The sequence below is a fragment of the Callorhinus ursinus genome, unplaced genomic scaffold (genome assembly GCF_003265705.2).
Source record: "Callorhinus ursinus isolate GAN/ISIS: 27379988/994484 unplaced genomic scaffold, GSC_fseal_2.0 scaffold1, whole genome shotgun sequence".
Lineage (NCBI taxonomy): Eukaryota > Metazoa > Chordata > Mammalia > Carnivora > Otariidae > Callorhinus > Callorhinus ursinus.
Window position 1 is genome coordinate 121,279,459 of NW_027397063.1, and position 12,873 is coordinate 121,292,331.

Consider the following 12,873-nt stretch of genomic DNA (forward strand, 5'->3'; position numbering starts at 1 on the left):
AAGAAAGAAAGAAAGAAAGAAAGAAAGAAAGAAAGAAAGAAAGAAAGAAAGAAAAAGAAGAGAGAGACGGAAAGGAAAGGAAAGGAAAGGAAAGGAAAGGAAAGGAAAGGAAAGGAAAGGAAAGGAAAGGAAAGGAAAGGGAGTTACATTCTACAGACCCTCCTGATACAATTTAGCATAGTGGTGAAGCATAGGCTCTAAAGGCAGATAATATCAATCTGCTACTAACCTCATATTTGACTTTTTATGGTATACTTAACATCTCTCAGCTTCAGTTTTCTTATCTCTGAAATGGAGGTATACAGTAATACCCACCTCATAGAGTCTTGGGGATATTAAATAAGTGAATGTTTGTGAGGCACGTAGCAGAGAAGAAGCGCTCAAGAGTGGCCAGTTGGTACTAATAGTTAACACTAGTAGCAGAGTCCATAACGAGGACGCCCCCCCCCCACGCCCCTGCATACACATCAATGCAGTCCTTGATGGAAGGGTAAGAAGCAGGTACTAAGGCCCCGCCTCCCAGTGGCTCCCCCGCTTACCAGCAGGACATCCGGGAGATTGTGCTCCTCTGTGAAGGTGATGATCGCAGAGGTGATGTCCAGTGCACTGAGCTCCAGAGTGGCGGTGCTGAAGGCATCCGTATTGTGAGCCCAGCCAGCCTGGAAGAACACAGCCACTTTCCTCGTGAGAAGGCCTGAGCGCACACGTTTGAATACATGTCTTGCGACAAACCTCATGGCCTCCCCAAGGTTCCTGCTGCCAGAGGAGCCTTGCAGCGGAATTGTCCTAACCACCTGCAGGAGCGCAGGCTTCCCCTTGTGGTCTGAGAAGCGAATCAGGTAGTCTGTTTTGGTGTTGTACGAAACGACGGCCACTCTCGCGCCCGTTGGGCAGTTACTCTCACTTATTTCCATCCTCATCAACAGAGATAATAGAATGTTTCTCATCCTCTCAAAATCCGACTGGGAGACGTCATTGGACATGTCCAAGGCAAAGACCACTTCGCTAGGGAACTCTGGGCATTTGGAAACACCTTAACACAATGGACACGCAGATTTAAGATTTTCTGTAATGCCTCTGAACAGGTGACATTTGAGTGAATAAGAAGATATATTACTTACCTGTTGAACAAGCTGGAAGGGAAATTGTTTTGGAGAAAAAACAAGACATTGTTAGTTTATAGTTGTCCGGTTTCCAGGTGAGTGCTTCAATATTGAAAAACCATCTCCTCTGAGAAATTCAAGCAGTGACCTTCTCTGACTCCTGCCTGAGTTTGGCAAAGACTTCGATTTGCTCCCCAATCCATTTTCCCTTTTTTCTATAGTAGTAGATCCTCAGTCTCTGGGCATATGACTGCCTGGGAAAAAGACTCCATTTCCCAGTGGGGGAGCTATCCTATTACATTCTGAACAATAGAATAAGAGAAATGGTTGAAACGACTTCAAAAAGATATCCTTCCCCTTTCCCTTTCTTTTCCTGATGGCTGGAGCTTGGCCAATATCTTGGACCTTGAGGTGATTTGGGAAACAAAACACCCTCCCGACAATGGCAGAGCAAAAATGTATAAAGAGCTCATGTCCCTGAATACTGTGGAGCTCCATATCAATCCCAGACTGGCCACTTCCTGGCTTTGATCTGAGAAATACCTTTGTGTCATTGCTATTGAGCACTGAGGTCATGCTGTATTGAACTTAAACTTAACTAATTCACTGAGCTATTCTGAAACTATATATACACACACATACACATATACATATACACACATATCTAAAACTGTATATAATATACAATATATCATATACTATATATTATGTATAAGTGTGTGTGCACACATAATATATTTTTATGGAAAATATCAGAAAACAAAAAATTAAAATTATCCTTAATTCATAATGTCTATGTATGTATTTGTATATATTTAATTTATTTTATTTTATAAAACTTGGACCTTAGTATATGTCTTATTCTGAATCTTTTTTTTACTTAGCATATGATGAAAATGTATTCTTTCTTTTTTTAATTTTATTTTATTGTTATGTTAATCACCATACATCATTAGTTTTTGATGTAGTGATCCATGATTCATTGTTTGCATATAACACCCAGTGCTCCATGCAGTACGTGCCCTCTTTAATACCCATCACCAGGCTAACCCATCTCCCCACCCCCTCCTCTCTAGAACCCTCAGTTTGTTTCTCAGAGTCCATAGGCTCTCATGGTTCGTCTCCCCCTCCGATTTCCCCCCCTTCATTTTTCCCTTCCTACTATCTTCTTTTTTTTTTTTAACATATAATGTATTATTTGTTTCAGAGATATGGGTCTGTGATTCATCAGTCTTACACAATGTATTCTTTTCATCAATAAATTTAGAGCAGTACCACCTAGTCCACTATAGATGTCTCATGATACTCCCATCAACATCCCTTTGTGATGAGCATGCTTGTACATGTATCTGTGTGTCTCTCCAATTGTGGTCCTCTATAAATCTTTATAATACGGCTTTTGATATGCAGGGTCCAATTGCTCTTCGGAAAGGTGGTACCAACTGACACTCCCACCAGCAATGTGCATTTTATACATTTCCCAAATTTAGATAGAGAATTTTTTCTCATCTTAAAAGTATTTCCAATTTGAGAGACAAAAAGAGTATCTCATTTTCGTTTGTATTCTTTGACTTCCTGTGAGGTCAAACGTTTTTACAGGTTTATTGGTCATTTGTATTTTTTCTTCTCTGAAGCTTCCATTCATATCTTTTGTCCATTTTCAATCTATGAGTTTTTTTACATTAGGTTCAACAAATATGAAATATCTGTGCTTGTGGATAAAAATGATTGAGTGGGAGAAATTGTATATATTTCGACATGACAGAGTTAACAAAATTAGGTCCTTGGCTTGGGTCCATTGCTTATATTGTGTATATTTTGTTCCCCACTTTTCTCTTTACTTTCGACTTCACAGTGCTCTTCAATATAAAGGGGTTTTAACTTTTGATATGGTCAACTCTGACATTCTTCCTTTGTGGACAAAACTATGGTATTATTTTTTGTGATTTCTAGAAAAAGGACTTCAGAATCTTCTCGAACAGCAACTGAATGGGAATGGACAGAAGATGGAGTTTGAATAAGCAGGGCTGGGTGTTTGTGGAGAGAACCCAAGCACCCAAATTAAGCACTCTGCCAAATCACTGTTCCCTCCCTATTGCTAGTGAGTGGAGGAAGTGTACATATGCAAATATCCAGGAATACACTGAAGACACTAAGTAAATTCCAATCTAGGGATGTGACCAAATATTAAGATCTGATGATTTGTAATTCCATTTTTAAAAACATAAATGCAAATAAAAAAGGACACATTTCTTATTGAAGGCTCCTTGGTGATCCCTCTTGTTTAAATGGAAGGGATAAAAATAACAAAGCTTTGCTTTATTTGTTTTGTGATAAGAAGCACCAAGATGCAGACATGCAGGTATGCAATTGGCGTTGCCTCTCATTCCACATGATAATGGAATTTCTCTTTGCAGTTGAGACAGCATGTCTTTCAGCCACTTCATTTCTGAGACCACATTGGCGAAGAACTTACTTACCCAAAGGGAGACTGAGACAAATATATTAATTTATAAGAGCCTTTCATGACGGGGCCCCTGGGTGGCTCAGTTGGTTAAGCATCCGCCTTCGGCTCAGGTTATGATCTCAGGGTCCTGGGATTGAGCCCAGCGTCAGACTCCAGCTCAGCAGGGAGTCTGCTTCTCCCTCTCTCTCTGCCCCTCCCCCAGCTCGTGCGCACTCTCTCTCTCTCTCAAATGAATAAATAAAATCTTTAAAAAAAAGAACCTTTCATGATAGACAATGGTACCTCCCAAACCTCAGTCAAATCCACAGGTGATTTACGTCCCCAGTCCATGACCATGATTCATCCCCACTTCACACCACTGGCCCTCATTTGAGCCTTTCCCAAACAACTTACGGCAGTTCTCTTGTATGATAGCAATGATTTCACAAGGCTGTTAGAAAGATGGAGAAAGAGGGAAAAGGAAAAAGTACTTAATTTGAAGCATATTCAATCTCACTCTCATGACTTAGAAATGTCATCTGGGTATTATCAGTTTCTTTCTGAAGCTTTTTAAGCTACAGTAGAAAACACAAAAATTGTTACAGCAGATGAAATGATCCATAAGTTATATTTCTAGATACAGTGAATATTTAAAAATACTTAAAATATATTTTATATACCATAGAGTGCTCATATTATTAGAGATACTAAATAAGGGGAACTCTTTTTTATTTTTTTATCTGCCTCACAAAGCAATGGAATCAAATTTGATTTTGAGGAAGTTTCAATCCAGAAATCTTGGCATAAAAGGCAAAGAAATGTCTTCAAATCCTGGATCTCTGTGTCAGCAATTCCTGGAATTTTTCTTTAGAATGACTGCCAAGACACAGACCCTTCACACCCCTTTAGAATTCTGCTTTGTTCCTTTGATCTCTTCCTCGGTGTTCTGTTTAATCCCTTGACCCTATTACTTCTTGGTTCTCACTTGTCCCCACTTCCTTCCCTCCGCAGTAGTATTTCCGTGCTTGTGAGATGAAAAACCATCATAACTTTTCAGATTGTTTTCAGGTGTGTCATGAGACATGAAGATAGACTCTACCATATGTTGGCTTATAAATACTTTATAAGCAACTTCTGAACTTTACAAAAAGGCATATTGTGTAGAAGTTGTAGCCTCAAAATCTTTCCCTTCATGTCAACCAGTAGTAGTACGCAAAAATATCCAGATTGCCTCCATGACTTACAATATTATTCTACTCTTTTCATTGATGTGATTATAACATTTTAGAGGAAAATCTATAAACTTAAGGTACTAAAAGAATTTATAAGAGGATAAACAAAAGAATCTTTATAGATTTCTACTTTGTGAAAGTGGAAAGCTTCATGTGCTAAAAAGAATAGGTTTGGAATTAAAATGTTCACCTACCGTCATATCTGCCAAGCCTTTGGGCCCCTTGATGCCCTGGTAAGAATAGAAATGAGTCTAAAATGTAAGATTCTGAGGTCCAATACATAATTCTCTGGAGTTGGCAAAACATTCTCAGAAAGATATCATAGTACATAGACCCCCTTCTTCCCCTACACTCCTGGCCCTGGAATTCTGGCTGACCCCTTAAGGAAGAAAGTCGGAGTGGCTAGGAGGTGTGTCTCAGAACTCAGAGTCTAGGATATCCAGGAATATGCTACATAAAGACTCTTAGAAGATCAGGTCATCTTGAGAGCAAGCCACAGTTTTGGATCCAGTTCAGGAAAAGGCCTTTCAGGATCTCAGGACCATACAGAGACAGTTCTAAAGTAGACCCCAGTCATTCCCTGTCCGTCCTCCTCAGGCTACCCACCACCATCTTATCTCTGCTCTAGTGCTAAACAAGTCATCCCTGGAACCCTTCAGAACAGATAGGCCTGACTGAGGTACTCTGGGAGTCTAGAGATCTTTAGATTCTACAAGGTAGTGATTTGTCACTTCAGGCAGGTCACTATAATCGTCTCAGCCTTTGTTTTCTCATCTGTAAAATGGGCATGTGCGTCATTCTACCTTCAAGATTTTTGATTCTATGACTTTGTGGCTCCTCTACAGTAAACCCTAGATGCAGTGAAACCACCAGTTTCAGCCCCGGGCTCCCTCACTGTACCATCTCTCATGAAAGGACAGCCTAGCCTCATAGGACAAGGGGTGGTGCAAAATGACAATAGCCCCAAAGTCTTTCCCTTCATACCGAATGACCTCCCAGGGAATTTTAAAAATATGTGTGGACTTGCAACATTGTCAATTCAGTTCAGATTATGTAAATGTCACATTTTGTTGGATTTCCTTCTAGTGTTTGCATAAATGTTGTTGCTCATCTTGTTTACATTGATAAACTCAGTCTCCAGTGAATTTTATGTATTATGTATTTTAGACAGGTTTATAAATCTCCAGCTACTCTAATATCTTCCCCATGTTCAAGTAAACAATATACATTGAATAAATATACTGTGTAAGGACTTGAAGCTAATGTCCTCAAAAGCAAATTTGGCTCATTCCCTATACAGATCTTCTAGTGCCTCCCAAATGTTCATTTCTTCATTCGAATGGCTCTTAGCAAATCCTTATTCACTTTTACACAAAGATTGAAAATAAAAGAAAGACGAGTCCATGTTACCACTGGTCCTGGAGGGCCTTGGTCACCTGGAGTTCCAATAAGTCCAGGAAAGCCAGCATTACCCTAAAAATAGCCAAACCAAAGGAATAAGCTTCTCCTCTTGAATACAACTTGATTAAAACCATCAGACCTAGTTTGTTGGATACTAAGTTGTCATTATTTCTAAGATCCAATGAGTCTGCTATGGACCCGTTAGTTTATGAACTGTATCAATGGAGTGAGACGCCAACGGTAGAAAGGGAGGCAGTCTCCTCTGGGAGCCATCTAAATTGCCCCCTACAGACCTAAGCCCTGCCAACATGTGGACATACACACAGACACACACTTCCAAACCTAGCCTTAAAGGATGACTCAATACTCAGTTTAGACTCCAGGTCATATAATTAAAAGAATATAGGAAATATACATGGAGAGCCTGACATTAAGAGAGAGGAAAATTTCTTTCACCACTTTCTGGTCTTTAGAATCTGAGAAAAGGTCTATGCTGATCATGGCTCACGGCTTGTCTTATAGGTATTTGAACCAACATAGCATTATCTGCATGTAACTGATGCTTTGTCCTTTTTTATTTGAAACCAGAGGCATAAGTTTAGCTGAGCAGGGCAATATTAGCCAGCAGCAAAGCAAGTTAGGCATAGATCAATTTTTTTCTTTTATGTCCTTGCCAATGTATGAAAATACCAATTATTGAGTGCCCCTAGATAATAAATATTCTCTTTCCTCTTTTCTGCACTGAACATAGTCCATGTCTTTTTCCCAGAAGGCCTTGCTCTCTAATGTCTTATCTGCTAAAAACTATCAAGGTTTTAGATATCCACAGGCTCTTTCGGAAAAGAGCTGCCAGTGATTGCAGCTTTTCGAGATTGAATCTTTGGAACCCGAGGGAATGGGATTTTTAATGGTGGACTCTACAAAGCACAATGAAAACACGGCTCAAAGTCCACCAGGATGGCAGCCACATTCCTGAGAGTCTAGTCCTAAATTAGCTAAGAGAAAGTTAAGGCTTGAAAAAAATCTTACAGAAATAGCAATGTTTGCTCTGCAGCTAAAACAATACCCTTCCAAATGATATCCAGACTCACCATAGATATTGATATTGTGTAACTGAAACTCTAACTTGGATTTTCTGTTATTATGCTTTGATGAGCTGCATTTGCATTCACAAGATCAATGAGAGTGGTATTAAGGGGGGGGGATGGCCTGAGAAAGGTGTAGAACGTTTACCGACTGAGGAGGACAAGAGCTTCCTTCTGAGAAGTCCATTAACCCAATAGAAATGCTCCTGTAAGAAGTGTCATGATGTGTACCTCTCTAGATCTTGGGAAATTCCTTTAATTCTTACCCTCCGCCCTCTGATTCCCTTTGCCCCTTTCTCTCCTCGGTGGCCCCGATCACCATCTTCTCCCTTAAGAGAATCAAAAGCAAAGCCTTGAGTTTGAAGAAAAATGACTATAAACAAATGACACATGCTGCATACCAGCTGCCAGACCCAGAAAGATAAATTCTTACTTGTGCACCAGGAGAGCCAGGAAATCCAGGTTCACCCTAGTGTCAGAAATGAGATAAAGTTCTGTTTAATGTCATGAGATTAAGTCTTTCTTTGACATTCCTCAGGGAAAAAGAAGAAACAACTATAATTTTGAGAAAACAGACTCAAAACAGGTGCCAGGAAAAACAGCTATAGCAATAGTTGTTATCTTGAGCTACTCCCAAGTGGCCATATTTTATTTCTATAATTCAAAGTGAAACAACTTGCAAATGATTTTTACCAATTCTTTTCCTTCCTTCTTTGCCAGAGAGGAAGGGAACAATGGGACTATGTATTGCATATTGTGTAATGGAACTTCCTTCTTAAGCATTTTTATCTAGTGGTCTAAATAACCAGAGGTCTGATCCAATGGAAACCAGAGGAAGGGGTACCAAATTGACTGCTGGAAAGCAGGTGCTCGTTGTCAGATCAAAGCACACTATAAAGCAACTGTTCATTCAACGAATATTTAGTTAGCACCTACTACATGCCAGGCACTTTTCTAGGCGCTGGGAATTGAGCAGTGAACAGAGCAAAGACCCTGCTATCATGGAACTTATCTGCTAGCAAAGAGAAAAATGTATATCAGGGAGAGATAAATGCTATTCTAGAAAGGGGATTAAGGGATAAAGAATGACATAGATAGGTTTGGGAAGGGAGTAACTATTTTATATAAGGTGGTCAGACAAAGCCTTTTGGTAATGGCAGCATTTGGGCAAAGACCAGCATAACTTGAGGAAGCCAGCCAAACAGGTATCTGGGAGAGAGCATTTCAAGCAGAAGGATGAGTGTGTGAAGAACCCTGGGGCAAGAATATGAATGTGTGCTGTGTTTGAGGAACCCTGGAGCAGAATGGCAGAAGGGAAGCGGGAGAAGATGATGTCAGGGAGTTCACAGAGGAACCAGATTGTATAGAGTCTTGTAGGCCGTGTCAACAGGGGGATTAATTCTGAATGAAATCAGGGGCTGAAGCTGGGCCTTGAGTAAAGGAACGACATGATCTGATTATTCATTTAAAAGATGGGTCTGGGGATGCCTGACTGGCTCAGTCAGTAGAGCGCATGACTCTTGTTCTCGGGGTTGCAAGTTCGAGCCCCATGTTGGGTGTAGAGATTACTTGAAAATAAAATCTTAAAAAAATAAAATAAAATAAAATAGGGCTCTGGCTGCTGTTCAGAGGACTAACTAGATGAGGCAAGAGTGGAAGCAAGGATGCCAGTTAGGTGGCTTGGCCCAGAGGGTGGCAGTGGCAGGGGTGAGAAGTGATGAAATGCTGGATGTACTTGGAATGTAGACTCACAGTATTTGTTGATGGGATAAATATAGTAGGTGAGAGACAGACATTTACTAAAGATGCAGCAAGTGTCTGCCTTGAGCAACTGGCAGATGGGAGGCTCCACTCCCTGAGATGGCGAAGGCTAGAGGAGGGGCAGGTTGTCAGGGGAGTCAGTTTTGACTGACTGGGATATTTGATGATATTAAAAGACTATTGTTAATTCTTAGGTTGATAATGGTATTGTGGTTTAAATATTTATAAATAATCTTTTAGAGATACAACTTGAAATATCTGTTCATGGAATATATGATGTCTGGCGTTGCTTCAAAATAATTGGGAGAAGGATACATGTGTGGTGGAGTGCATATAAAACAATATAAAACTGGCCAAGGGTTTTTCATTGTTTGAGCTAGGTGATGGGTACATGGGGAGAGGTGTCACTTTATTAGTCTCTCCACTTGTACATATGTTTGGATTTTTCTATAATCAAAGGTTAACAAAAGAAGAAGAAAAAGGAAGGAGAAAGAGGAGGTAGAGGAGAAGGTTGTTTTGGGACATGACAGTTTTCAAGTGGAAACGTGTTTAGAGTTTCAGAGAGTGGTCCAAGATGGAGAAGTACACTGGAGATCACATGATGATGACACCTGATGCCATGGAACTGGATAAGGTCACCTGAGAAGTAAGTGAAGAGGGGAATAACTGAAGTAGAGTCCTGAGTCTTCTAATATTTAGAGGTCAAGAACATTCGAAAGAAACTGAGAATAAGGAGCCAGCAAAAAACAGAGAAGTGGTGTGTTCTGGGAGATGAGAGAGAAAAGGTTTCAAGAACAAGCCCATAATCACCTTTGTCAAATGCTGCTGAGACCTGGAGTATGAAGTGGGCAGAGAACAGACCGCTGGATTCAGCACCATGACTAAAGCAGATGTCATTGAGTGGGCAGGGCCAAGGAACGAAGGTTCAGTTGTCATCAGTTGGAGAGAACCAGAGGAAAGAAAGTGGGCTTTCTCAACCTCGGCACTACTAATATTTTGGACCTGACAATTCTTCTTCGTTGTGAAGGGCTGTCCTGTGTATTATAGGATGAAACATAGTATCTCCGGTCTCTATCCGCTAGGTGCCATTTGCATCCCCTCCCCCAGGTGTGACAACCAAAACATCTCCAGACATTGCCAAATGTCTCCTGGAGGGTAAAACCACCACTGGGTGAAAACCACAGATACAGATCTAATCCATCAAAGAATTTTGCCAGAGAGAAAGGGAACAATGGGACTATGTAGTTAAGTGAGGGATTTTTGTTGTTTGTTTGTTTGTTTGTTTTTTAGATGGGCTATATTCAGACCTCTTTGTATACTGACAGGAATGATCTATGGAGAGGGAAGAAAATTTGATGATGAAGAAGAAAAAGGAGTCAGGACTTTAATGAAGCAAAAGGGAATGGAATCCAGTCCATGAGGGACACGATCAGTCTTAGATGAGGGCATGGACTCATATCCATAGCAGTAGGAGAGAAGGCAGAGTACAGAGGGAAGTTGGTTGGCCTATGTAGTAGTAGATGTACGTAGAGGTTCTTTGCTCATTTCTCCTATTTAACTAATGAAACAAGAAGCACAATTGCTGAAATGTGGAAGGGAAAGCAGGTCTTGGAAGTTTGAGGGAAGGGGAGAAGGTATGAAACAGTTGATTCAGAGAAGAGAGTGAACAGACGAGGGGAAGGCAGCCAGCCAGCCAATGCTGTTTAAGGTGAGGCCATTAAGCCTTGCCAGGAAAAACCCATGAAATGTGGATGGAATCTGTGTGTTCCACAGTGTTAGCCACACCACAATAAGCATAGGCTGCCTTTGGATTTAGTGTAGGGCTGATAGGTGGCTTAAAATATGGACATTTGAATTCTACCCAGAATTCCCCTGCCATGCAAACTCCCCACTAGAGAAGAAAGACTTAATTTGCCAGGATGGCAATCCCATGGGCTAGCTTCTACACTCAGATCTGTCTCTAACCATGTGTGACCATCGTATGTGACCATCAGCACATTATATCACTTCTCTACATCTCAATTTTCTTATCTATAAATCAAAAGGGCTGAACTAGATGATCACTGAGGTCCCCACTGTTCATCACTGCACAGATATTCACTCAGAGCTTACTATGTTTTGGGCATTTATACCCATTAATTATACTCAGGGCGTTTTCCTGATCAATAAAATGGCAGCAGTGCCATCAAGGGAAATAAAAGAATTGCAGGGAAGCCCAGCCCAGAGTTAACTAGCTGGGCATCACTAAACATCCTAGTGATTTCTTATGTTGTGAAGCAATAAATGGTTACTTGTGGACTGAAGCACTCAGAATAACTGTAGCAACTGACATTTGATATGTTCAAAAGCTTCATGTGGTTTCCATTCTTCAAAACTTCTGTCAGCAACCCATTAACTACAACATGCTAAAATACCATCTTCTTATGGGAGTAGAAATATTGAAACATACTTGAGTACCTACTCTGTGCCAGGCTAGTTCCAGCAATAGAAAATTGAATAAGGTACAATCTACTCTCAAGTTCACAAACTGGAAGGTAGACATATATGTAGGGATAAATTATAATATAACCTCAATGGAAAGGGGCTACTCTAGAAATATGATCAACTCACTTTAGGAACACAGAGTAGAGGACAACCAAATCTGTTTGTGGAAGTCCAAGAAGGCTTCCACAAGGAAAAGCTGATATTTGAGTTGGTCTGAGAAAATGAGTAAAATTGTGGCAAAGGAGGGAGATGGGTAAGGACATCCCAAATAGAGGCAAGAGTGTTTGCAAAGGCAAGGAGTTGGGGAAGTTCCTGGCTGTGTGTGGGGCGGGGCGGGGGGAACTATCTGGCACAGGCAGAAGATGAGGAAAGGAGTTTGATTTTTAAATAAGGTAGTGACAAAATCAGCTCTTGTTTTTTAAGGAGGGAACTCTGGCAGCTACAACATGTCATAAACAGCATTCAGAAACCATTTCTGGCATACCGCTTGGATAATAAGTCTTATTCTAATAAAATAACATAAAAACTATAGTCTTTAGTTCATAATACTCTGTAAGACAAGCCTCACCTTTTTTCCTTTTCTTCCTGGATATCCATATCCATCTGGACCTAAAAGGCCCTAAGAAAATGACACAAGATGAGTGGTAGAGTTATCCGTATCAGTACTTGGTTGATTATATTATCTGAACCCTTGGATTAATCAGCAGTGCAAGGAAGTGGTGAAAGCAGAGGGGCTTATGCTATCTCATAGGATAAACACTAAGCTACCTTTATAGGATAAGGAGAAGATAAGGGTTTAAAATTTTAAAGGACCATGGTATAAGTACTTTTTCTTTTTTCCAGTTTTTAACTCCTTCTTCAGCAAGATTCTATACCTCAGCAAGATGATACCACAGTTGTAGGAAGCCAAATCACCACACAAAATCCCCTTTGGGCTTTTCTTTCAGAATAAAGTAAGAATGGCAAAAGCTCTAGAACTTGGTAAATCTCTAGAGATAAAGACAGACTTGAGGGGGAAAATGCCAGTCAGAGAAAGTACTTGAGAAAGTAGTCATTATTCTGCTGCTGACGGTGCAGTAATGATAATGGCAGACAAGTAGTAGTGGTGGTGGAGGTGGTGGTGGTGGTGAAGGTGATTGGTGGTAGTGGAGGTGGTGGTAGCAGTGGTGGAGGTGATGGTGGTAGTGGAGGCGGTGATGGCGAAGGTGGTGGCAGCAGTGGTGGAGGTGATGGTGGTGATGGTGGTGGTGAAGGTGGTGGCAGCAGTGGTGGTGGTAATAGAGGTGATGGTGGTGGTGGAGGTGGTAGTGGAGGCAGTGATGGTGGAGGTGGTGGCAGCAGTGGTGGAGGTGATGGTGGTG

General features: G+C 40.8%; 1 protein-coding gene and 1 long non-coding RNA gene across 3 annotated transcripts in view; one reads left to right on the top strand and one right to left on the bottom strand.

Annotated features, from left to right (window-relative positions):
* The window catches only part of LOC141374051 (uncharacterized), a 92,525-nt gene that overhangs the window by 52,805 nt on the left and 26,847 nt on the right, over positions 1-12,873 (top strand). The gene's annotated exons all lie outside the window — the stretch shown is intronic.
* The window catches only part of LOC112820180 (collagen alpha-4(VI) chain-like), a 106,871-nt gene that overhangs the window by 17,054 nt on the left and 76,944 nt on the right, over positions 1-12,873 (bottom strand). Inside the window, exons 26-33 of the mRNA XM_073900278.1 lie at positions 12,081-12,131; positions 7,701-7,736; positions 7,534-7,596; positions 6,192-6,254; positions 4,976-5,011; positions 3,964-4,000; positions 1,122-1,133; positions 540-1,033 (exon numbers count right to left, since the gene is read on the bottom strand). Coding sequence (XP_073756379.1) covers positions 540-1,033; positions 1,122-1,133; positions 3,964-4,000; positions 4,976-5,011; positions 6,192-6,254; positions 7,534-7,596; positions 7,701-7,736; positions 12,081-12,131 — 792 coding nt within the window. The remainder of the gene's footprint in view (positions 1-539; positions 1,034-1,121; positions 1,134-3,963; positions 4,001-4,975; positions 5,012-6,191; positions 6,255-7,533; positions 7,597-7,700; positions 7,737-12,080; positions 12,132-12,873) is intronic.